The sequence below is a fragment of the Sorex fumeus genome, unplaced genomic scaffold (genome assembly GCF_029834395.1).
Source record: "Sorex fumeus unplaced genomic scaffold, SorFum_2.1 ptg000015l, whole genome shotgun sequence".
Taxonomy (NCBI): Eukaryota; Metazoa; Chordata; class Mammalia; order Eulipotyphla; family Soricidae; genus Sorex; species Sorex fumeus.
This window is the reverse complement of record NW_026606072.1, coordinates 12,015,808-12,039,696: the sequence shown is the minus strand read 5'-3', so window position 1 is coordinate 12,039,696 and position 23,889 is coordinate 12,015,808. Positions and strand designations below refer to the sequence as shown.

Sequence of the window (23,889 nt, the reverse complement as noted above, 5' to 3'; positions counted from 1 at the left end):
TAATGCCGAGCACTGTGGGAATGGAACAGCACAGCATTCTCTGTCCTGCATATTGAACTGCCAGCTGGCGTTGCCAGGATTTTGATGAGAGTGGTCCCTGGACCCCCAGAGTGTTTCTTAAGAGCTTACTTAAATGAAGTTCTTGTCCCCCACTATGTTTTTAATTTTAATTTCAATAGTGAATTATGCTAGCATGTTTAAAAACTCATGCCAGATTCTGGCATTAAAAGCCATCAATATAAACTATAGCGCTGTGGCACTGTCCTCCCGTTCATCAATATGTGCGAGTGGGCACCAGTAACATCTCACAACAAATTGTGAGACTTGTTGTTACTGTTTTTGGCGTATCAGATACGTCCCAGGTAGCTTGCCAGGCTTTGCCATGTGGGCGAGATCCTCTCGGTAGCTTGCCGGGCTTTCCGAAAGGGGCAGAGGAATCGAACCCGGGTGGGCCGCGTGCAAGGCCAACGCCCTACCCACTGTGCTATCACTCCAGCCCATCAATATAAACTATCATCAACACAAAACTACTAACTGGTAAGATAGCTCAGTCAACTGAATGTGTTCTTTGCATGCGGAAAGCCCAGGGGTTTTGGCAGGGGATGATGCAGGGAGTGTTTGGGTCACATCTGGTGGTGCTCAGGGTTCACTCCTGGTAGTGCTCAGGGATCAAGCCCAGGTTGGCCGTATGCAAGGTAAATAACCTGCCCACTGTACTTGCTCTGGACCCTAGAAGGCCCAGGTTTATCCCTGGTACCACGTCCTCTCAAGCATTACTGCCCTTTTTTTTTTAAATTGGCTGTAGAGGTAGTGCAGCAAGTTCCTTTACACATAACTGACCTGTGATTGATCCGTAGCACCTTGGAACTTTATGGGTACCTTGAGCACTGTCAGGATGAGTCCTGAACATAGCTGGGTGTGGCCAAAGAGAAAAGAAAACTGGCAGCACAGTAGTATTTTAAAAGTATGACCTTGATCTACTCATGCATCCTCTTTCAAGGAACCAGTCCTTTTTTTTTAATGTTAGATCTTAATTTCTTTCCTGTGGCATGTCACCCCCGACCCCTGTAGCTTTCCGCTCTTGAAATTCTCTTTGTTGTGGCCTTCTTAGCCACATGCAGTGGTGCTCAGAGGCCGTTTCCAGCTAGGTGCTCAGAGGTGCTCAGATGGACCATATAGAGGACCCAGGATATCAGGACAGAGCTTCCTGTACAAAGCATGTCCTTTTAGCTGTCTCTCCTCCCATTACAGAATTTTTTTTTAATTTGCTGAAACTCCTGATTCTTTGAAGGGAGGATTTATGTTTGTTTTATGTGGCTGTTACTGTCAGAGTTGAGTTCATTGATTCTTGGTATATTACATTAATAAAATTTGAAAATGGTGATGACATGGGATTTGTTACTACTTTCATTGTTTGATTTAAGTGATGATTGCTCATAACAAACGCATTTCGTTTTAAGATTTACAGCTAGACCGCTAGTGGAAACTATTTTTGAAAGGGGAATGGCTACGTGCTTTGCTTATGGGCAGACTGGAAGCGGAAAGACTCATGTAAGTATTATGTCCTAGTGTGACACCACAGTTTGTTTTTCTCAATTAGCTTTATTTTGATATCAGAATTTTAAAATAAATCATTACTGGGAAATGTCTGCTCTTTGTTTTCTTTTTAACATATAGACTATGGGAGGCGACTTTTCAGGAAAGAACCAAGATTGCTCTAAAGGAATCTATGCATTAGCAGGTAACTTCTTTTTGCACATCGTGTATGAATTCTCAAGTATTGAGGTGTTTTCGAAGTAAGAATTGGAGGGGCTGGAGCAGTAGCACAGCAGGTGGGGCATTGGCTTTGCACGCAGCCAACCGAGGTTCAATTCCCAGCATCCCATGTGGTCCCCCAAGCACCGCCAGGAGTGATTCCTGAGTGCATGAACCAGGAGTAACTCCTGTGCATCGCCGGGTATGAACCAAAAAGCAAAAAAAAAAAAAAAAAGAAAGAAATTTGGAAATGTTGTAGTATTAAAGGGTATTTACAATGCTATGCATACTTTACGTTGTCAGTTTTTGGTTATCAGGCTGATGTAATTTTTAGGGACAGAATTTATGTTTATGTCATTTTAAGCTGTTGTCAGAGCTTAAAAGTTGTTGAACAACTGATAGGTGGAAAGCTTCTGTTTCGCTCTTGTGAGAGTGTTCTGACTGGGGGTGTGGCTTAGCAGTGATATGCATATCTTGTGTGTGCGTGAAGCCCTGGGTTCAAACTTGGGACACTGCAAAAAAAATTAAAGTGGCCTTCTCTTAGTGAATATGAAGAAGAGTGACATTTAAACCTTAAATGTAAAAAAGTACTATTGCATGTGTAATAAATAATACTATTTGTTATTTAAAATACTATTAATACTTCAAAAGTACTATTAAAATACTAATACTTAGAAGTAAAACTAATGTTTAGTCTTCGTTTTTGTTATTGAAAATAACAATCTAGATAAAGAACAGCATTAATCTAACAGTTGAGGATTTAAAGCTAGGCATGTATCTCAGTGGAGTTTATGCCGAAGAGCAATTGGGAATTTGGTTTGCTTGAGGCTTGGGGGCATGTTAGGCCAAACCCAGCAGTGCTCAGGTATCACTCCTGGTGGGGTTTGGGAGACCATCTGGGGTACCAGGAATTGAATCCAGATTGGACATGTGTAAAGCAAGTGTCCTGCCCACTAGGTTATCTCTCTGGCCCCTGAATTTCTTCTTAAAAACATTATTGTCACTCCTTAATGTATTTCCTCTGTGTAAAATTCTTTACAGCTCGAGATGTCTTTTTAATGCTGAAGAAGCCAAACTATAAGAAGTTAGAACTTCAAGTATATGCAACATTTTTTGAAATTTATAGTGGAAAGGTAAATGAAAATTGTTAAATTTTTAAAGAAGTGGTTATAAAGCATATAGCAAAATTTGCCGTTTAATTTTTTTATGAAGTATACAAGATCTGCTTAAATATATTTACATTATTGTGCAGTGATCATAATCACATAATTTTTACATGTATTTATTTCTTTATTAATTTATAGTGTCTTTAATGCCTATGGAATCTTTTCAATTTCAGTTTTTAACATGATTTTATTTATAGTAACATTTCACTGGAACAATCTACTCTCTGGGTTATTCATTTTTATAGAACTTTATTTCTTCAAGTTAGTTTCCTAATTTGAGTTTTCATTTTATAGGTGTTTGACTTGCTAAACAGGAAAACAAAATTAAGAGTACTTGAAGATGGAAAACAGCAGGTTCAAGTGGTGGGACTGCAGGAGCGGGAAGTTAAATGTGTCGAAGATGTTCTGAAACTCATTGATATAGGCAACAGTTGCAGGTACGTTTCTTCCAGGGAGGGAAACGGGCCAGAGAAAGTAGAGGGGTTTCGACACTTGCCTTACCTGATGTTGACTCCCTTTAGGTCCCTGGCACTGCGTGTGGTCCCCTGAGCACTGTTGGGAGTTGCCCAACTTTCCCACACTTCTCTCCCCTCACCTCTTTCCCCCCAAATCCATAACTTTTTTTTAAAGAAAGAAAAGAATGGGAACTCGGCCATAGAAACAGTTGAGTGTCCTGAGTGCATGCCTTGCACGCAGAACACCCAGTTTCAGTCCTTGGCACTGTGCACAGAGCCAGGAGGAACCACTGAGTACTGTTAGGTTGTGAACCCACCAAAAAAAAGAAAGAGAAACTTCATTCCGTAATATATTTTGGACATATTGGGTATAGCATAACAAAGCAAGTATGTTATTTTAGTACATCTTGCGATTGAAAGGCGTTGTTCATAAAAGCTTTTGTTTCTTGTAACTTTGAGGGATATGTAATATATTGATAATACACTATCAGTATGTTAGAAATATGTTTAGTGGGGGCCAGAGCAGTATTACAGGAGTTAAAGCATTTGCCTTATATGTGGCCAGCTGCAGTTTGATCCTTGGCACTACATGTGGTCCTGTCAGTATTGGCAAACGAGACCCTTCAGCACAGATCTAGGAGTAAGGCTATAGCATAGTAAGGTGTGGCCCAAAAACCAAACCAGTAAAAAAACTGTGTGTATACATACACACACACATATATATGTATTTATACATGTAGGTATACATATATGAAACATAGATATGTTAAATGATGAAAACTGGCTGGCATTTCTTCTGAAAATCTGTGATTCGAATACATAAATTGATGTTTTTGTATTAAAATAACATTAATCACATTGTAGGACATCTGGTCAAACATCTGCAAATGCACATTCATCTCGGAGCCATGCAGTGTTTCAGATTATTCTTAGAAGGAAAGGAAAACTACATGGCAAATTCTCTCTCATTGACTTGGCTGGAAATGAAAGAGGAGCTGATACTTCCAGTGCGGACAGGCAGACGAGGCTTGAAGGTGCTGAAATTAATAAAAGCCTTTTAGCACTCAAGGTAAATAAGACAAAATTGATCATAAAAATATCTTTTTGTGTGTGTGTGTGTGACTTTGTTTACTCAAACTGCTAGGCACTTGTTTTGTGTAGTTTAGTTTCTACTTGCTCTTAGAGATTTGTATTATATCCAGAAATCATCTTTATATTGTCTATTCTTTTCAGTGTGTATAAAAGAATTGTTAATTGGCAGAGTAGTTCTAAAACTACTTACAGGAGATTCTCAAGGGACATGATTATTCACATTTAGGACAAGGAACTACAAAAATTGAGCCAAGAAGTCATTTTTCAGAAAAATGTGGAATGACTTCAAAAAAGTCATTTTATGTAATACCTTCTTCCTTGATTAGAAAGCCACAGGGTGGGGCTGGAGCGATAGCACGGCGGGTAGGGCGTTTGCCTTGCACGCGGCCAACCCAGGTTCGATTCCCAGTATCCCATATGGTCCCCTGAGCACCGCCAGGGGTAATTCCTGAGTGCAGAGCCAGGAGTAACCCCTGAGCATCGCCGGGTGTGACCCAAAAAGGAAAAAAAAAAAGTCACAGGTTGGCAAAACTACTCAAAAGCAAGGCTTTTTCTTCTGGAATGTTGCTTTAGAAGTTAAACTTTTTAACTATTTTAGTTCTGATCACTGCTCCAAAAACATTTTGGAAAATAAAAGTAGGTGTTAGAGTTTTTTTGTTTTTGTGTTTTCATGTTCTTGAGTTAGAACTTAACTTCAGTATAAAATTGTTAGTAAATTTTTCAAAACTGATCAGAATTCAGTTTTGGGAGTTACAGTAAAATCTCTACAAATATGTTCATTATTCTTTTGTAAAAAGTATCATCAGCGATGTTTGCTTTCTTAATTTTCAGGAGTGCATCAGAGCCTTAGGCAGAAATAAACCTCATACTCCATTCCGAGCAAGTAAACTTACTCAGGTGTTAAGAGATTCTTTCATAGGTGAAAACTCTCGAACCTGCATGGTAAGTTTGTTTTTATTTGTTTTGTTTTGTTATTCAATGAATAGCTATAACATATTAAAAAATCATATATTAATGAGTTATTTAAATTCTATCATGAGAGATAACAGTGATACTTAATATGTGATCCCTGACAGTGTTAGAATTACATTGCAATTATAATATGTTCCATTTAGTAATTTTAGCATATAGATTTTCTATTTGGCTTCCTTTTTTTTTTTCTTCCTCAATTATAGTCATACCTTTCCCTCATATGTCTAACAATTTTGGATTATATTATTATCTTATTAGATGCTAGTTTTATTTTCCTAAAATTAATGAATATTTCTTCTTTTAGTAGAATTTAATATAGCTGAATTTTTTCTCCCTTCTCTCCATAGTGAATAAAATTGAAATCTTAGTTGAGTTCAGTTTTAGCTAACTTTGTTGCTTGGAGTAAACAGTATTTTTTACTGGCTCAAGGATCAGCTGGAGATAGGGACAGTTTTGCTATATAATTTGGGTTTCTCACTCTTTGATTCTCTCTCCTGGGTCAGATTTCACTTTCCAGCTATTATGGTTCCCAACTCCAGGCTCTGTCCTTTAATGTTTCTAGATAACAACAGTAAGGGATTTGTTTGCCCTTATTTAAAAATAAGCAAACAAAATACCTTAATAGAAAGAAAGGGGGAAGTTCGCATAGATATTTCCTTCTGCGTTTTCTGCCTAATTTGGACCATTTTATGGTGCTTTCAGAGAGTTTTATTTTAACTGGAGTTTATATCAGATTATGGACATCTAATCTCAGAGTCCAAGTATTGTTGATTTTTTTTTTAATTCAGATAATAACCATATTAAGATGAGTCCTTAATGAGCTATATGTCAGTGTAACTATCTTCATTATTCATCACATTTTCTTTGCCTTTGCGTTTCCCCCCAATAGATTGCCACAATCTCTCCAGGAATGGCATCCTGTGAAAATACCCTTAATACATTAAGATATGCAAATAGGTATGAAAATTGGTTATTCATTTTTAAATTTGAGGCGAGTAGAGCAGTTTATAACATAATACCTGATAGGTTAATTTTATTAAAGTGTTCTTTCAATTTTCAAAAAAAATGCATGTTATTCAATGAGATAACATTTTATTAGGCTCTAAAAAGTAAATAGTAAATTTAATTTTGGTAGAGAATTGTCTTTATCACTAGTAGAATTGGTCTGTCCTGATTATATTTTTCTATTTCACTAAGGTATATAGCATAACATTTTAATACATTTAAGCATACAAATTCTTCCTATTTCAAGCTTCTAAAATTAGTATTGAGACCAATCCTTTCATTGTTTATATGCTCAACATTATTTCTGATAATACGGGGGATATAGAGTCTGAAAAATAGTAGCATGTTCTGATATTCCATACGTATGTATTATAATTTTTTATTGCTCATGTTAGTGTTAAAGACTTCAGTGCATGACTGAATTATTATAAGTGAATAGATAAAAACATTATAAATTATTAAACCAGTTTATTCCTTGAACATGAAATGCCTGCTAAACTGAATTGTGATGGACGTATATTTCTGTTATCACTATATTCCTTATTTTTGATCTAGAGACAAAATTTCTTGTTGATGTTCCATTTCTAGTTGGAGGTCTCTTAATTTCGTCAACACAGTATTTGTCCTATATTTTGTTTTACTTAACTATGGAGGTTTTTAAAATCTAAAATGCAAGGAAAAAAATTGTTTTAAATCACAAGTGAATTGAATACTGACAAAATAAAAATGCCTTTTCTCAGATCATGTGTTATCTTTCCCCATTTCTGCTCAGAAGGTCCCAGTGTCTTCTCTAGATTGCAAATTCTGAATCAAATGCCAAGACCCATTAGTCTGTACCCCAACATAACCATTGTTGTGACTTTTCCAGAATAGTTTTTTTTATTTCTCTTTCTCTCTTTTAAAAAGTTCTATTACTCACTAATATATCTTGGGAAAATATAGGTAGCTATATGTGAGCTTTATATAAATAGAATCATACTCTATTCTTTTGTGTCGTTTACTTAAAGTTAAAAGATTCTTTTTAACAGTGAAAACTGTTGGACTGTTGGGAAGATGAGCCCTGTGTAAAAAGAGTTAAAAATACGTTGACTTTCAGCTGGATGGTTAGTTTAGGGTTGAGCTCCTGGCATGGGGGTGGCTCACTTGCCTGCCCTGCTCACCCCGCAGCCCCCAGTACAGCGTATGGTCACCCAAGTGCTTCCAGCTCCCTCCTGAACACAGAGCCAGGAATATCCTCTGAGTCCCACCAGATCTCTTTTTCCTCGCCTCTCAAATACATTGACTTCTTTAAAATAAATAGGCAACTTTATTTTGTGGGACCGAAGAGAGTTCAGGGGCGGAGCAACATGCTCTGACTCTTACCAAATGTCCTCTGAGCGTCACCAGGAGAAACCCCAGCATCAAGCCAGGGAATAGCTCCTGAGCACTGCTGAGTGTCCAAAAAGACTAACATATATATTCTAACCTTTATAATAGAACCTTATTTTCTAAATTAAATTCTTTAGATTGGTGAGTCACAAGCTTTTAGATTACGAACGCTGTAACATTTTTTCAGTTATTTTTAAATATTTTATATTTAAACTAAATTATTTTTTAACTTAGAACTTATTCTTAGAAATATTTTTAAAATAGTTCTAATAAGTAGTTTTGATATGTGAGGTTTATCATTCATTTTGTTTACTTCAAAAACTTTCACTAGATACGAGAGGACCACCTTACTGTGTAAGACATCACCATGAACATTAAGACAAATAAAAATGTTCTGCAAAGGAAGTAAAATTAAAGTTAAAATGCTGTATCTGATCTTTCCTGTAGTCCATTTGGGTCTAAGTGAAATATTATCATCTATTATTATTGTGTATATCACTCACATATATATTATCACTTGCAGCATGACTGGTTATAAATGATTCTTTTTTTCATACCAACACAAATAAAACATTTAACCTTTTTGATAGGAATATAATCCCCATTTAAAGAGTAATTTCTGTATATAATGCTATTTGAGTTTGGCCTTAGGGCCTTTATTATTTTTTTTTTCTTGAGATTTGGGGACCACACTGGGTTGTGCACAGGGTCTACTTCCAGCTTACTGCTTAAGGGTCACTTTGGGCCAGACCTTCCGTATGCAGAGCGTGTGTTCTAAGCTAGTGATCTCTCTCTGGCATGAGCATTTGAATAGAGGGAGAAATGTGAATTACGGCATCTAAATTGAGAAATGGTGGTAAAATTAGAGTTGATGCAGATAGATATGAAAAGATAGGTTAGGTTAATTCTTAACAGTTAACTAGGTATTTTGAAATCTATTTGTTGTATGTTTGGGAATTATTAGCTTTCCAAAGAGACAATAAAGGACAAGTGAATTTTTTTTCTTTTTTTTGCTTTTTGGGTCACACCTGGCGATGCACAGGGGTTACTCCTGGCTTTGCACTCAGGAGTTACTCCTGGCGGTGCTCAGGGGACCATATGGGATGCTGGGAATCAAACCTGGGTCTGCCGCGTGCAAGGCAAACGCCTTACCCGCTGTGCTATCTCTCCAGCCCCAGGACAAGTGAATTTAGAATGAATCTTTGATAGTTATTATCAGTAGGTAAAAGAAAGATTGTAAGTAGTAGAAATTTACTCATTTAATTTACATGAAAACCTTTTTTTTTTAAACTTTATCAGTGTTTTACCACTAAAAATACTAGTTCAGAAAATATGGAACTTAGCTTTGGGTACAAATTTTGAATTATTTGAGTAGTTAATAAAACTAAGTACATCGTTTCTCATATTTTTCTGGAGAGACCTCCCAAATGGTGCTTAGGAATACCCTAGGGTCGCTGCCAGTGCCTCTCAGACAGCAGGCAGACAATTCAAGCAAAGGTCTTGGGGCACAGGGGATTATCAGAGCCACCTCAGCAGTCAGGCAGCTCTCCAGGGCCAGCCTCAGAGGCGCTCAGGGGCCTCTCCTGGACTCAGTGACGCTCAGGCTATCACATGGTTCTGGGAATCACACTACGTGGGCCACATGCAAAGCAAGCACGGTCATCCTGTACTCTCCAGCCCCAAAGCTAGTTACTTTGTTTGGGGGCCATACCCCGTAGTTCTCAGGGTTTACTCCTGGCTCTGCACTCGGGCTTCACTGCTGAGTTCTCTCGGATTCAGGGGATTATGTGGACAGACTGCTGAAGATTGAATCTAGGTCAGTTGCAGATGAGGCTAGCACTGTACCCGCTGTACCATGGCTTTTGCACCTAAAGCTACTTTTTAACTAGTTATGCCTCATACTTCGGATTTGCTAGAATAACTTTTCTGAGACAGTTTGTCATCTGTAAAATGGAGACGATATAAAATTGTTGTTAGGAATAAATAATATGAAGTCTAAAATAACTTAATATTTGACATGCATGAGGTAATTAATCATTAAGTAGCGCTGTAGCACTTTTCTCCCGTTGTTCATCGATCTGCTCGAGTGGGCACCAGTAATGTCTCACAACAAATTGTGAGACTTGTTGTTACTGTTTTTGGCACATCAGATACCTCACGGGGAGCTTACCAGGCTTGGCTGTGAAGGAGAGGTGCTTTCAGTAGCTTGCGGGATAAAGGTTTGATCCCAAAAGTGCTATAAAGAATCACAGATATGGTGGCTGGAGAGAGTAGAGTGAGCAGCGTGCTTGCCTTGCTTATGCCTGACCTGGGTTTGATCTCAGCATCCCATATGTTCCCCTGAGCAATAGCAGGAGAAATTTCTGAGCGCAGAGCCAATAGTAACCTCCTGAGCACTGCCACGTATGACCCAACAATTAAAAATATATATACAGGTTAGAAAAGCCATCATTTTATTTTCACTAGAAGGACGGTTAGCAAAAGCAATTTAGATTTCCATTTTCTCAACTATGGTCTTACATCTGAGTCTCGAAAGAGAAAATTTATTAACTAGTTTCAGAATTTGTACCAACAAATCTTCATAGCTAATGACATTTCTACATGCTGAGGAAAACTTCATTTATTACAAACAGTGGAGTGCCCTTAAGACTTAATTCTCTCGTGATCTGTTTTAACAAAAACTGTTATTGAAGATTTATTAGTGCTAGTAGATAACGTATTCATTGTATTTATCACGCAGGGTAATTATATTGAATACTCTGCAGTTGAGAAGAGATTGTTCGAATTTAGGTGATCAATCATCTAGTTAGAAGGATCATCAGAAAAGGGGAGTTTATTTGGGGCAGTCGTACTGAATCAAGGAAATTAGAAGTACAGTGAGATTTCAAAAACCTCCAGAGTAGTTTATATCCTTTGCTAGACAAAAGTGGTACTAAGTGCAGATTTTAAGTGTGTATTACTGTCTTTACAAGAGCATTTTCTTTTGATTTGTTGCTGTTTGGTGCTGCTGCAGAGTAAAGGAGTTTGGAATTAGTCCATCAGACATTCCCTTCTCACAGGGTAGTGGCAGTCGCCCTGATCTCTCTCCTTCTTATGAGTATGACGACTTTTCTCCTTCGATTACCAGGTCTACTTCATTCTATACATAAGATATTTATTTCAATAGTTTCTTTTGACTTGCTGTACATGTAAATATTTCATTTATACTTCTTTTGTTCTGAGCCATTTCATTTTTCATTTTCGTTTTGGCAGGTGGTGGCTTACTGCATGAGCTTGAGCTTCATTTTATGTACTTTATTATTTATTTTCTTTTAAAAATATTGATTTTAGAAAATTGGCCTATTTCCTCCTACGTTTTTAAGGATGATGTCATCTTTGCATGTTTACTTTTATTCTGTACACATATATTTCCTTGTCTGCAAGGAAATAGCTAGAATCTTCGTAGCTAGTTTCATCTACTAAATGGGAAAATATTTTTTCAGTGGTGGAACTTCAAATGATAATTTTTATGCTTGAAATAATAGCATGTAGCTATTGAAGATTGAGTTAAAAGTGCTGCAGCATTCATTCTCAGAATCCAGCAATAATTCATTTATTAATTGGGTCATTGTTAATTTTCTCTAATATAATTTGAATGTCACTTACTGTGAAATAAACTGCATACTTTTAATTCTGTTATTATGTGCAGTAATTACATATGAAAAATTGTAAAGCTACCTAAGTTGATCCCTACAATTAGTTTACCGTCCCTTTAGTATTTTTATTTTTTTTTTATGTAGGAGTACTGCTAACCTTTAGTACTTTTAGATTGTAGATAAGTTTTATCTGCAAATCTGACATCATCCATCTTAATGTATTCATTGAATTACCTTTATGTGAATAAGTTGTAATGTATTTGTTCCTTTTCAAGAGTATTCGCTAATATTAGATATTTCTTACATGTTTATAGGGTGAAAGAACTGACTGTGGATCCAACTGCAGCCGGTGATGTTCGTCCGGTAATGCACCACCCACCAAGTCAGATCGATGACTTAGAGGCACAGTGGGGTGTTGGCAGTTCCCCTCAGAGAGACGATCTGAAGCTTCTCTGTGAGCAAAATGTGAGTGATGTCGGATAGTTGCATATCAATCAGAGTACACGCTAAGATTAACTTCGGGGCTGACAAGGTAAAGTAGGTGGCACATTTGCCTTGCATGCAGCTGACCTGGGTTGGATCCTCAGTGCTCTGTATGGTTCCCTGAATGAAAAGCCAGAAAGAAACGCCAAGCAGGCACCACTGGGTGTGGCCCAACTCGACCCCCGCTTCACCCCGCTCTAAACAAAAAGTACTAGCTTCATTTTCTTAAGGGGTGGTGATGTTTTTCAGGCACACACACAACTGGTGATGTTTGGGGGAGGGGGGTACTCTTGGCTCTGTGCTTGGGTATCACTGTGGGCCTACTGAGTTCCTTCTCTGACCCCTGACTTTATTTAAAAATACACACTCTTTTTTATTACTCTTCTCACAAATAACCCTACTGTGTCAATTTCTTATAATGATGAAAGGTAATCATCTATAGGTGCTTCCTATAGGTGTATTATACAGTGCATATAGTACATATATAGTATGCATTTGCTAAATATTTTATTTAGCTGATACAGTCCTCACAGCTGGATGTGGTAGATACTAATGATTATCCCTTCGTTAGCATTCAAAGATTAAATAACTTGACCAGAATCATACAAATTAAAAGTGCTGATTGAAACTTGAGCCATAAGTTTATTGCTAGCTGCAATTAATTATTTGAAAATTACTCAACTGATTCTATCATTCATTAAAGTTACTCCTTTTTTTTATGCTTCCTAGCAGTTTCTTTGGTTTGTATTTTATTTTAGGCCAAACCCTGCAGTGCATAGCCCTTTGCGCCACCTCTCTGGCCCTTACTGAAAATGTTAAAGGTTAATGTAGTTGCTCTCAGAATATTTACCAAAGTAATCCTGCATTGCACCATTGGAAAACCTAAACTTAAGATTGTCACTTCCTGTAGTAAAAGGTAAGGTAAAGGCCCTCCCGTTGTTCATCGATTTGCTTGAGTGGGCCTAGTAACGTCTCCATCATGAGACTTGTTACTGTGTCTGGCATATCGAATACGTCACGGGGAGCTTGCCAGGCTCTGCCGTGCGGGCGAGATCCTCTCGGTAGCTTGCCGGGCTCTCCGAGTGGGGCGGAGGAATCGAACTCGGGTCGGCCATGTTGGCTGCGTGCAAGGCAGACGCCCTACCGCTGTGCTATCGCTCCAGCCCCTATACTTCCTATAGTAGGTTTTACATTTCTTCTTTTTAAAAATGTTTTTTTTTTTAATTTGAGGCATCATAATTTGCAATACAGTTAATGATAGGGTTTCATGTGTACAGCATTCAGCACCACACCCTCCACCAACGTCATACCTTCAGTCCACTCAGTTGACCCTCTTCTGCATCGTCGTCCTCCCCCAAAATGGTAGGCTCGCTCAAGTCTGTGGACCAGTTTTCAGTTCTATTCGTCATTGTCCATTTGTTAGTCCCTTGCTGTGTTTCTTTATGGCCTGCATATGACAGCTCATTTCTCTATCTGCTCCTTTCTGACTCTATGCAAGTATAACTCCCATCCAAGTCTTAGCAAATTGCATGATTCTATATAAGTATATATGTATGTATCATAGTTTCTTTATCCAGTTCTGGTTTTGGACACGGGTTGTTTACAGATTTTGGCTAATGTAAATAGTGCTGCAATGAACATAGGAGTGCAAATGTCTTTTCTGATGAGATTTTGGGCCCTTTGGGTTGATGCCCAGAGTGGAATTGCTGGGTCATCAAATCATAGTTTTTGAAAAGTGTCCACGTTGCTCACCAGAAGGGTTGGACCATTTGACATTCCCACCAGTAATAGAGGAGGGTTCTTCACTTCCTCCCTACCAGCACAAATCTACTCCAACACTGGTTGTTTTATTCATTGTGATGTGTGCCAGTCTCACTGCTGTGAGGTAGTGTTTCAGTCTTATTTTTTGGATATGCTTGTCCTTGATCTTCAGTGATGGATAGCATTTTTCCATATACCTGTTGTTCACCTGTGTGTTATCTCTTGGTTCATCTCTTCTCACTTGTTTTCGGCGTGGTTGTTTTTTTGTTGTTGCTGACTTTTATAAATGCCTTTTTAAAAAGAATTTTTAAATGTAATGAATAGTGATTTGCCAAGTTATTGGTAGTTGAGTTTTAGGTCATAATATTTCAACTCAGACACCACCACAAATGGCAGTATGCCTCCACCACTGTTGCCATAATCTATCCCCACCCCCACCCCCTTCCTGTCACTTGACAAGCACATTTCAGAGTTCCAGTGATTGCAACTTAAATCCGATGTTTTCATTGTTGGGTCTGTGTTCTGCTTATATGGCTGTCCCACTCGCCCGTATCCCCAGTGTAGCTGAAGCCCTGGCCCCTGCTCCTCTATAACTTCCCTTTTCACTTCTCCTCCCCGTCTTGATTTCTTTCTTTCTCTGCCCTTCTCTCTGAACATTGGGGTCAAGGGTGATCTAGGCATCCTCTCCTTCACTACAGTACAGTTTCTTCATCCAGTATTCTATATACCACAGATATGTTGAGATCATTTTGTATTTCTCTTCTTCTGACATATTTCAATCAGCATGCTACCTCTAGTTCCAACCAGATGATTTCATCATTCCTTGCAGCTGCCTAGTACTCTATTGTATGTGTATACCATACCTTCATAGTCAGTTCATTTGTCATTGGATGATTGATTCCATGTCTTCACTATTGTACTGTGTGCAACAGTGAATAATGGTGGTGTGCGTATTTCCTTTTGAATGATGTTTTTATGTCCTGGGGTAGATACCCAGTATAAGTGCTTTTCATATCTTGGATATTAACCCTTTGTCGGATGAGTGGTGAGCAAATATTTTCTACTAGTCTCTGAGGTCCTTATTTCACTTTTTATTTTTTGTTTTTGTGGCGACCACACTTGGTGGTACTCAGGGATTATTCCTGAGTATACTCTGGGATATAGTGTCCATAGGACTGGAGCTATAGCACAGCGGGTAGGGTTTTTGCCTTGCACGGGGCCGACCTAGCCAACCCAAGTTCGATTCCTCCGCCCCTCTCGGAGAGCCCGGCAAACTACTGAGAGTATCTCGCCCGCACGGCAAAGCCTGGCAAGCCAACCGTGATGTATTTGATGTGTCAAACACAGTAACAAGTGTCACAATGGAGATGTTACTGGGCCCGCTCGAGCAAATCAGTGAACAACGGGAGGACACAGTGACAGTTGAAGCCAAGCCCTAAACATGGCAAAGCATATGCTCTAGTCCATTGAGCTAACTGGCCCTTGCATTTCATGCAGCTGTTCTTCAGGACCTTAATTTTATATGTTGATCAGATTATCAGAAGTAATTCAGTGGTTTAGCATGACATCGTGAGTTCTTAGAGCCTTCTCCATGTTTGGATTCTTTTCCATTCTACCAACCCCAGGAAACTATATTGAGCTGATTTGGCATTACCCACTATCAAATATTGGTGCAAATGTACATATAAAAATGCTACAATTTAATCTTAACAGAGTGACTAAAATGGGATTTTGTATCCCTTAGTACACTGCATTGCCAGTCTAAGCACTAAAACCTCAGGCCCACATCTACAGGCTAAGAATGATAAGACCAGAACCCTCTAGCTTTGGTGGGGGTGGACTCCTACGTATTAAATAAGAGACATGCTCTGAGAGAAAATTAATACAGGTGGTCAACTTAAAGCAAAATGTAGTGCTTCAGAATTCTTTTTCAGAGTTACACAGGAAAAAAAAAGATTTTGAGTAGGCTGTGAGGATCTAGTGAGAATTTGCATTATAGCACAAGGCAAAGGAAAGCAGTAGGATATCTGAGCTTGGTGGTTAGCAGGTAAAGTGAGTAAAGGTATGTTGAGTATATGTGTCAGAGAGAATGTGGGAGATAACTTGAGTGTCCTGATAAAAAGTGGGTGCCTAGGACTAGAGAGATGGTACAAGAGATAATTATATAATTTATATTGTCGTTAAAAGTAAGCAATACTGAGAAAATAGTTTTATTTATAGCTTCAGTAGATGGTTTTTGTTGTTTTTTGTTTTGGTTTGGTTTTGGGTTTTACCTGCTGATGCTCACAGGTTACTCCAGGCTCTGCTTTCAGGAATCACTCCTGACAGTGCTGGGGGGACTATATGAGATATCAGGGATTGAACATGGCTTGACTGCGTGCAAGGCAAGAGCCTTATCCACTCTGCTGTCCCTCCAGCCTCCTGCGTCAGGTAGATTTTTGAAAAGCTGCACTATTACAAAGTGGTGTTTTTTTTTTAAATAAAATTGTTATTTCGAGAAATAAGGAGTTGGGGTGGAGCAAAAGAACAACAGAAGAATTGAGAATCATTTCAGATTGAGATAGGGGTGGGGGGATAGGAACTAAGAACACAGCTCAGTTTGAAAAATAGAGCTTCTCCAGGATAGACAATGCACCAAAAGATTCTTTTTTAAGAGAATTCTGCAGCGAAATCTGTGCTGAGTGAAAATCACTTCTTATACGTAGGCTTAAGTTTCTGTTACCTTACTGAGTGTATTCAATATTTTTGACCCCGAAGAAGAAGTGAACTTTGTTCCATGTTGTGTTTCAGTGGTGATTACCATTAAAACTTGGTTATTTTCTAATAATATTTTTTAAAAAAACCTTTCTGTTTTAAGGAAGAAGAGGTTTCTCCACAGTTGTTTACTTTCCATGAAGCTGTGTCTCAAATGGTGGAAATGGAAGAACAGGTTGTGGAAGATCACAGGGCAGTGTTCCAGGTAAAGGAAGACGGTACTGTTTGCAAAAATTGCCAGGGTCGTGCTTCAGTGGCGGAGTTCTGGCCTTGTATGTGTGAGACCCTCGGTTTGATTCTTGGTGTGCCAGGAGCAGTCTCCAAGTTCGGCTACACTGGAACCAAAAATTCAAGGGGAGGTCTCTACATAAGTAAATTGATTACAACTCTGGGGCTGATGAGATAGCATAGGGGGTAAGGTGTTTGCCTTGCACGCGTCCATTCTTAGTTTGAACCCCTGGCATTGCACATGACCTTCTAAACACCACCAGAGTTCACTCTTGACAGAGTTCACTCTTATCCGGCCCTCGCCTAAACTACTCCCTCTGTCCCGAACCCCCAGGTTCATTACAGTAGTTGAGCGAGTAAGGTGCTCCCTGAAGCACCATAGTTGGTCCCCTGAGCACTGTCAGGTGTGACCAAAAAAAGACAACAAAAACGAGTAGCTAGAACTTCTTAATGGGGGCTAGAGCGATAGTCCAGCAGGAAGGGCGTTTGCCTTGCATGCAGCTAACCTGGACTCAATCCATGGCATCCCCTGTGGTCCCCTCAAACACCACCAGGAATAATTCCTGAGTGCAGAGCCAGGGGTAGTAACTCCTGAGCACCGCTGGTTGTGACCCATAGAGCAAGTAATAATAATAATAATAATTCTTTGAATATCGTAGTAAAGTAAAAAAACTATTTGTGGGGGGGGGCGGCCTAATAGTCCACTGGGTAAGGTGCTTGCGTCACACATGGCCAACCCAGGTTCAGTCCCCGGTACTCCGTAACCCTGCTACAAGTGACTTTAGTGCAGAACCAGAATAAATCCTAGGCGCTTGCAGGTGTGGTCCCAGCACAGCAACAACAGAATTTTTGTGTGTGTATGTATTTTTAGGACCGTGCTGGTGAAGTTTCAGTCACAGCCAGCCTTTCTGTGCACTCTCCTGGAAAGATTCTTCCCTTGGCTTTTTGCTTGTGGTCCATTTTTAGAAAGGGTTTGAGACTTGAGAAGAGTTTTTCTTTATTTTTTGTTTTGGGGCCACACTCAGTGGTGCTCAGGGCTTACTCCTTGCAGGGTTTTGCACTGGTTTCCCATTGTACTGGTTGTTGATTGGTTGTGAGGCTCTCCGGTTCATCTTTTGTGCCCCTGCACTGCCAGGAAGCTTTCTGCATTTTCTGGGAAAGCTGGTAGGTGGAGCCAAATGGTTATGTCCTCTGTGGTAGGGCAGGGTGGAGAAGGAGATCCCAAGCAGACTGACTGTTTAGTGTTTGTGTGACTTGTTTTATTCCTCAGATCCCTACTGTAGTAGAGTTAGAGTAGAACAATGAAGTTCCATTGCTTTATTTACCCTTTGTGTTTGTGCTTGAATTTAAGGAACTGTATTTGGGGGGAGGGTGCGGGCTGGGGAGCATTCCAAGGAGTATTCAAGGTGGTTAATGCTAGGGCCTAAGGATGCAGGGCTGTGTGGGGCCTGTGGTTTTGGGGACCCCGGAACCTTCCTGCATTCTTCAGGGGCTTCTGGGGCTACACCGGCAGTGCTAAAGACACCATGTTGTTAGGCTTCAAACTCGGGTTTTGGCCCATGAAGAGCATAGGATCACAGAGTTCTCTCCTTAGCCCCAGGAAATAACTACTTTATTTTGCTTTGGTGTTAGAAAGACGGTACTTTCCGATGCACTCGCCTTGTGTGTGGCCAACCCTTTTGTATTCTTGGAATCACGTAGCGCACCTCAAGCATCGAGAGCCATGCCATGCATGGCCTGGTGTTTCCCAAAATTCCAAGATACATTCTCTTTGTAACTATTTTATAGTTTTAAGCTATTTAATACTAATAAAATATTTAATGTTTGAGTATCGTTAACATACAAAATAATTGTAAATTGTTATGTCTTATAGGAAAAATATCTTAGCAAATTATTGGATGTTTTTTGGTCCTTGTAGGAATCCATTCGATGGTTAGAAGATGAAAAAGCTCTCCTAGAGATGACTGAAGAAGTGGACTATGATGTCGATTCATATGCTACACAACTTGAAGCTATTCTTGAGCAAAAAATAGATATTTTAACTGAATTACGGGGTAATTAGTTTTTCATTTTACCGTTTGAAGTCAGTGTGATTTTTGTTCGTGGAATAAAGAGATAATACAGAGGGTGAAGTGCTTGCCTTGGACTTGGGTTTGATCCCCAGCACCCATTTTGGTTACCTCTATCCCACCAAGGGTGATACCTGAGCATAGAGCCAAAACAAATAACAACAAATAAATTTGTATGTGATCAGTTCAAGGATTCACCCCCTCCCCCCTAGATTTTGGGCCACACCCTGCAGTGCTCAGGGCTTAATCCTGGCTTTGTACTCAGAATTATTTCTTTTGGGCTTCTGAGCACCTCTGGGTGTTGCCTCAAAACCAGATGAATCAAGGAAAAGTTACAAGATTAGTGCCCTCTCTATTAAAACAGGAAGCAAATGGGTCCTGGGAGATAGTACTGTGGTAAGGTGTTCAGAAGTAAGCCCTGAACATAGCCTGGTGTGGCCCCCACCCCTCAGAAAATAAGACGTATGACAGCCACATGCCATATTTTTGTGATCTTTCAGTTAACTTACCCATGTAAGTTAAATGTTTATTTTATATATAATTTTGTAGGCAGTGGTGATAAATTAGCTGTGTCCATTTGTGTGCGAATAAGCATTATGCGTTGTACAATACGTCCTGGAGTCACTCTTGGGGGTCACTCCCACTGATGCTCAGAATTTCATAGAGTACCAGGGATTCAACCCATAACTTCTGCATGCAAAGAACCTTGGTCTCGGGCTGAAGAGATGCTTGAGTGGGTAGGATGCTTGCAGGTTTGAGCCCCTGGTATCATAGAGGAGACTCAGTTCCCACCTGCAGCCCGCCGGGTGTGATCCCTGAGCACGGAAACAAGAATAAGCCCCAGCTGCACACTGCAAGGTGTGCCCACCTCCCCACCCCACCTTCCCCCAAACAAAAAGTGAATCTTGGTCTCTGTTAACTGGCTAACAGTAATATCATCTCAGTTTTTTCAGGTTTTTTTTTTCCAGTTTTTTTCAGTTTTGACAAAAGAAAGTTCTGTAGGGCCTGAGAGAGAGAGGGTTGCGTGTTCGCCTCGCATGCGTCCATGCGTCCAACCCAAATTTGTTCCCTGCCACCACTCATTATTCCCAATCCCTGCCATCCGTGGTCCCTGAGTTTAGAACAGGAGTGTCTGGACCATAGCCATTGTGATCCAAAAAAACAAAATTCTGTAGACACCAAACATTTCCCATGTTGCAAAAACCACCCCTACTAAAAACTATAGGGAGGCTAATTATCTTAATAGATGATTTTCTTATCCTTCTATAATTATGAATTGGTACATAATGGGTATTAAAACAGAATCTTTTAGTCCAGAAAATCGCAAATCCTCAAATTGTGTAATTCCTTCACAGTCCTTGTTAAGACAAAAATGACATCTTTTTATTTTTTTGCTTTTGGGCTACACTCTGCCATATTGACTCCTGGTTCTGCACTGCTGGGATCACTCTTGGCAGGGCTTGGAGTTCTAGTATGTTGTCAGGGGTCAAACCCTGGTTCTGCACAGCATGGGTTAAGTGCCCTACCCATTCTGTTATCTCTGAATTACCTCAACATCTCTTTTAAATTGAAATGCTTTAACCTTTGATAGCTTGAATAAGTAAACTAGGAATTGGAAGCAGACATTTTCTGAATACTAAGTGATGTCTGTTTTGCAGATCAATATGATTAAGTGGTCCTCATGTGACTGTATATACTGTGTGTGTTTTTGTGTATATAGATTGATATGTGTATATTTACATGCGTATATATCAATAGTATGGTGCATTCATTTGATTTAATGATTTAATTTAATGATATAATCATTTGAAAAATGATTTCAAATAGATTAAAATTGAAATGTACCACATGGAACAGAATGTTGTGAAGCGAGCTAATGAGACCCTTAAACTTGCTTCCTCTTTGCATGTCATGCAATACTTATTCCCTGTTCTTTTTTCCCCCCCCAAGATAAAGTGAAATCTTTCCGTGCAGCTCTACAAGAGGAAGAACAAGCCAGCAAACAAATCAACCCGAAGAGACCCCGTGCCCTTTGAATTGGCATTTGCTGCAAAAGGATCCCCAGAACCCTCACTCCTGTAACATACAGTGGGTCAGCTGTAAGGGCCATTGGAAAGTTTGAAATTTTAAGTGTTGGTGGGAAATGTCTTGTCCCTTCACCTGAATGACATTTCAATTTTGTGAAACACTCATTTGTCTGCAAAATGCTTCTAGTCCAGGAGGCACAACCAAGATATGGGAATATTGAAGTATTTTGTTTCATTTACCCAAATAGTGATTTACTTTTGGAAATCTTTGCCAATTTTATTTTCTATATAATGAAGTAAGATTGTGGAACTGATCCAGAGGTGAAGAGTAGGGGAACCACAGCATTTCCTTTTAACTTGATGCAATTTTTCGTAGCAAGACTGAGAAGTTTTCAATCTTTTGCGTGCATGCATACCTCATCAGTGATTGTACATACCTTGCCCACTTCTAGAGAAAGCTGTGCTCACCTCTTCCTGCTTTGTGCCTTGACTAAGGCTATTGACCCTAAATTTCTGAAGCACAGCCAGGATAAATTACATTCCTTATTTGTTACTGTAAATTACCTTTATTGTGTGTACATTTATACTGTGTTTGAGACTTTTTTGTGTGTGTGTGTGTGTTACTAGTTAATTTTGCAGGATGTGCCATATCATTGAATGGAACTAAAGTCTGTGACAGTGGACATAGCTGCTGGACCATTCCATCTTACACGTAAAGAAGTCTGGAATTATGATTTTAAGACCATACAACGTGATTATAATTTTCTTAGCATTTTCTTTGTAAAGAACTAAACTATAAACTAGTTGGTGTATAATAAAGAGTAATGAAATTCTGAGAGGAGTTTTATCTTAGGGTAATAATATGCAGTGTGTGTTCCAGTGTGGTATTAACAAGACTGATTGTGCAATTTGATCTTTCCCAATACCATTGTTTAAGTGTCCATTAGCACACAAAAGTATACCTTTTAAGTGTACTGTGAAAGGAAATTGGCTTCTGCTGCATGAACAATTACATGTACAGTGAAAGTAGTCCATAATAGAACTGTTAGTTTAAGCCAATTGTAGACAGTACATAACACCCTTGAAAAAAGAAGTAAGCTACAAGAGTTGGCTTTTTTGCCACGAAGCAGATGTAATCCAAGCTCCACCCATTCATTACCAATTGTATAGTTCATCATTATTTGGTGAAAATCAGTTTTTCACACATAAATTGGTGTAGAGTATGCTGCTTTATAAATAGTGGCACTTTACAGGTTGCTATTCCAAGGAAGAAAACTGGCTGGTTTTAATGTAAATATTTTGTTAAAAGAATTATGTATCTCTCTAGGAGTTGTTCCTTCAGTTCCCAGGACAGAGTCCAGGAGTAGATTACAACAAAACGTTTCTCGAGGATACCTTGTTTTGGTTTACTGGGGGGAACTATTGGCTCATTCATCTGAGCCCAAAGGAAGCTATGAATAGTGTCACCTGAGCCATATCCCCTTCTTCACTCTTCACAGACCCAGAGGGTAGCTGTAGGAAATCCTAGCACCATGATGTAAAGCTCCTCTATAAACTTGAAATCTAGAGATGTAGATTTTCACGGTGTTCTTATTAATAAATGAAATCTATGGCTTAAGATTTAAGAGCTAAATTACTTCATTACAATCGCCTTTGTTTGGAAGGGACTCAGGTTATCTTGCAGCTATAAGATAGGTTCTATTTACATTGATTTCAAAAGGAAGAGGTAGAATGAAGAACTGTTATTAACCTTACAGAGGCTATTTAAAAGAAGGTAGTCTTTGAGATTGACCTGCAGATGGCAATAAAGAGATGTGAACTTGCTAATTTTAAAGCACAAAGATAAGTCTTAATTTATTTAAATTTGATGAGTAGTATTTCTGAAAGGTCTTCTCATCCGAATATGCTCGCCTTATACCACAATGGCTTCATTTTTATCAATAGTCAGGATACATTAAAAGTAAGTACCGGAAAAAATCTCTATATTATATTCCAGTTCTTCAGTTTTACAAGATGGAGAATATGGAAGGAACAGAAAGGGACTAAAATTTAGTTCAGATAGAAGAGTATTACATTTTTCATAAAAGGAAAAGATGGTACAAAACAACTTTGTGAGATTGGAAAAAACCTGCTCATAATTATATTTCATATTTATGTAACAAGGGGCCAGGGATATGGCTCAGGTGAATATAGTTTACGTGAGGCCCTGGGTTTGATCCCTAGCACAACATTCCCCTCCCCACCTCCTAGTATCATCGGGTATAGCCCTTGTGTCCCCTTCTCTCCCCCCATCTCTGTCTCTGTGTGTCTCTCTCTCTCTCTCTCTTTCACACACACACACACACACACATTTGTACGTGTAATAAAAGCCATTCAGTGCAGCTATTAAATTTTTGGATCTGGATTAAACATTCTCAAGACTGAAAAACTGATATTCCTATTAGTAAGAATGCATTATTTATACGGGAATATCTTAATATCACTTGAAAGCATATTTCAAATTCAGTATACCATACTAAAATGATTTAGGTTCCATTAAAAGATACAGTGGGGCTGGGGAGAGCCCAGTGGGGCTAATGCATGCTCTGTGTAAGGGATATCTGGGTTCAGTGCCCAGGGCACATGGCCCCTTCCACACCCACAGCTAGAATTAGGTGTGGCTCCCAAACCAAGAACCTAAGAAAACCCAACTGCTGAGAGTATTTCATTTCCTTAGTCATAATTAGGGGACATTCACAGTGGGGCTGGATGGTACAATATAGGAAGTGAGGCATCAAACCCTCCCAGTCCTCCTTCAACTCTGGTACTGTGTACTGGTCCCTGAGCACAACTGGGTGTGCCCCAAGAAACAACTTAATAAACTTATTTTTTTTTCAACCTAGTATTTTTTTAAGTAGCTTATATGTATCAATAGTATGAAAAGATAATGGAAATTTTATTCAGAAGTCATGAATTATTAGGAATCAAAAGCAATGGGGAAATGGCTGGTTGTGTTTACTGTTTTAAATTCTAGGGGCAGGGGGAGACCATAAAGAGGGCAGGGCGATTGCCTTGCACATGGCTGACCTGGGTTTGATTCCCAGCATGCCATATGGTTCCTGAGTACCAGGAGTGATCCC

At 39.2% G+C, this 23,889-nt stretch overlaps 1 protein-coding gene across 5 annotated transcripts in view; it reads left to right on the top strand.

Annotated features, from left to right (window-relative positions):
* The window catches only part of KIF2A (kinesin family member 2A), a 70,589-nt gene extending 48,983 nt beyond the window's left edge, over positions 1 to 21,606 (top strand). For 2 of the 5 annotated variants that reach the window (XM_056112059.1, XM_056112057.1), the window contains exons 10-21: positions 1,461 to 1,551; positions 1,678 to 1,741; positions 2,797 to 2,888; positions 3,216 to 3,358; positions 4,241 to 4,445; positions 5,300 to 5,410; positions 6,330 to 6,397; positions 10,827 to 10,940; positions 11,763 to 11,913; positions 16,550 to 16,651; positions 18,593 to 18,728; positions 20,694 to 21,606. In XM_056112059.1, the coding sequence (XP_055968034.1) occupies positions 1,461 to 1,551; positions 1,678 to 1,741; positions 2,797 to 2,888; positions 3,216 to 3,358; positions 4,241 to 4,445; positions 5,300 to 5,410; positions 6,330 to 6,397; positions 10,827 to 10,940; positions 11,763 to 11,913; positions 16,550 to 16,651; positions 18,593 to 18,728; positions 20,694 to 20,779 (1,363 nt within the window). In that variant the 3' untranslated portion in view covers positions 20,780 to 21,606. The remainder of the gene's footprint in view (positions 1 to 1,460; positions 1,552 to 1,677; positions 1,742 to 2,796; positions 2,889 to 3,215; positions 3,359 to 4,240; positions 4,446 to 5,299; positions 5,411 to 6,329; positions 6,398 to 10,826; positions 10,941 to 11,762; positions 11,914 to 16,549; positions 16,652 to 18,592; positions 18,729 to 20,693) is intronic. The other 3 variants (XM_056112061.1, XM_056112060.1, XM_056112058.1) reach the window with 2 other exon arrangements.
* The last annotated feature ends 2,283 nt before the right edge of the window (positions 21,607 to 23,889 follow it).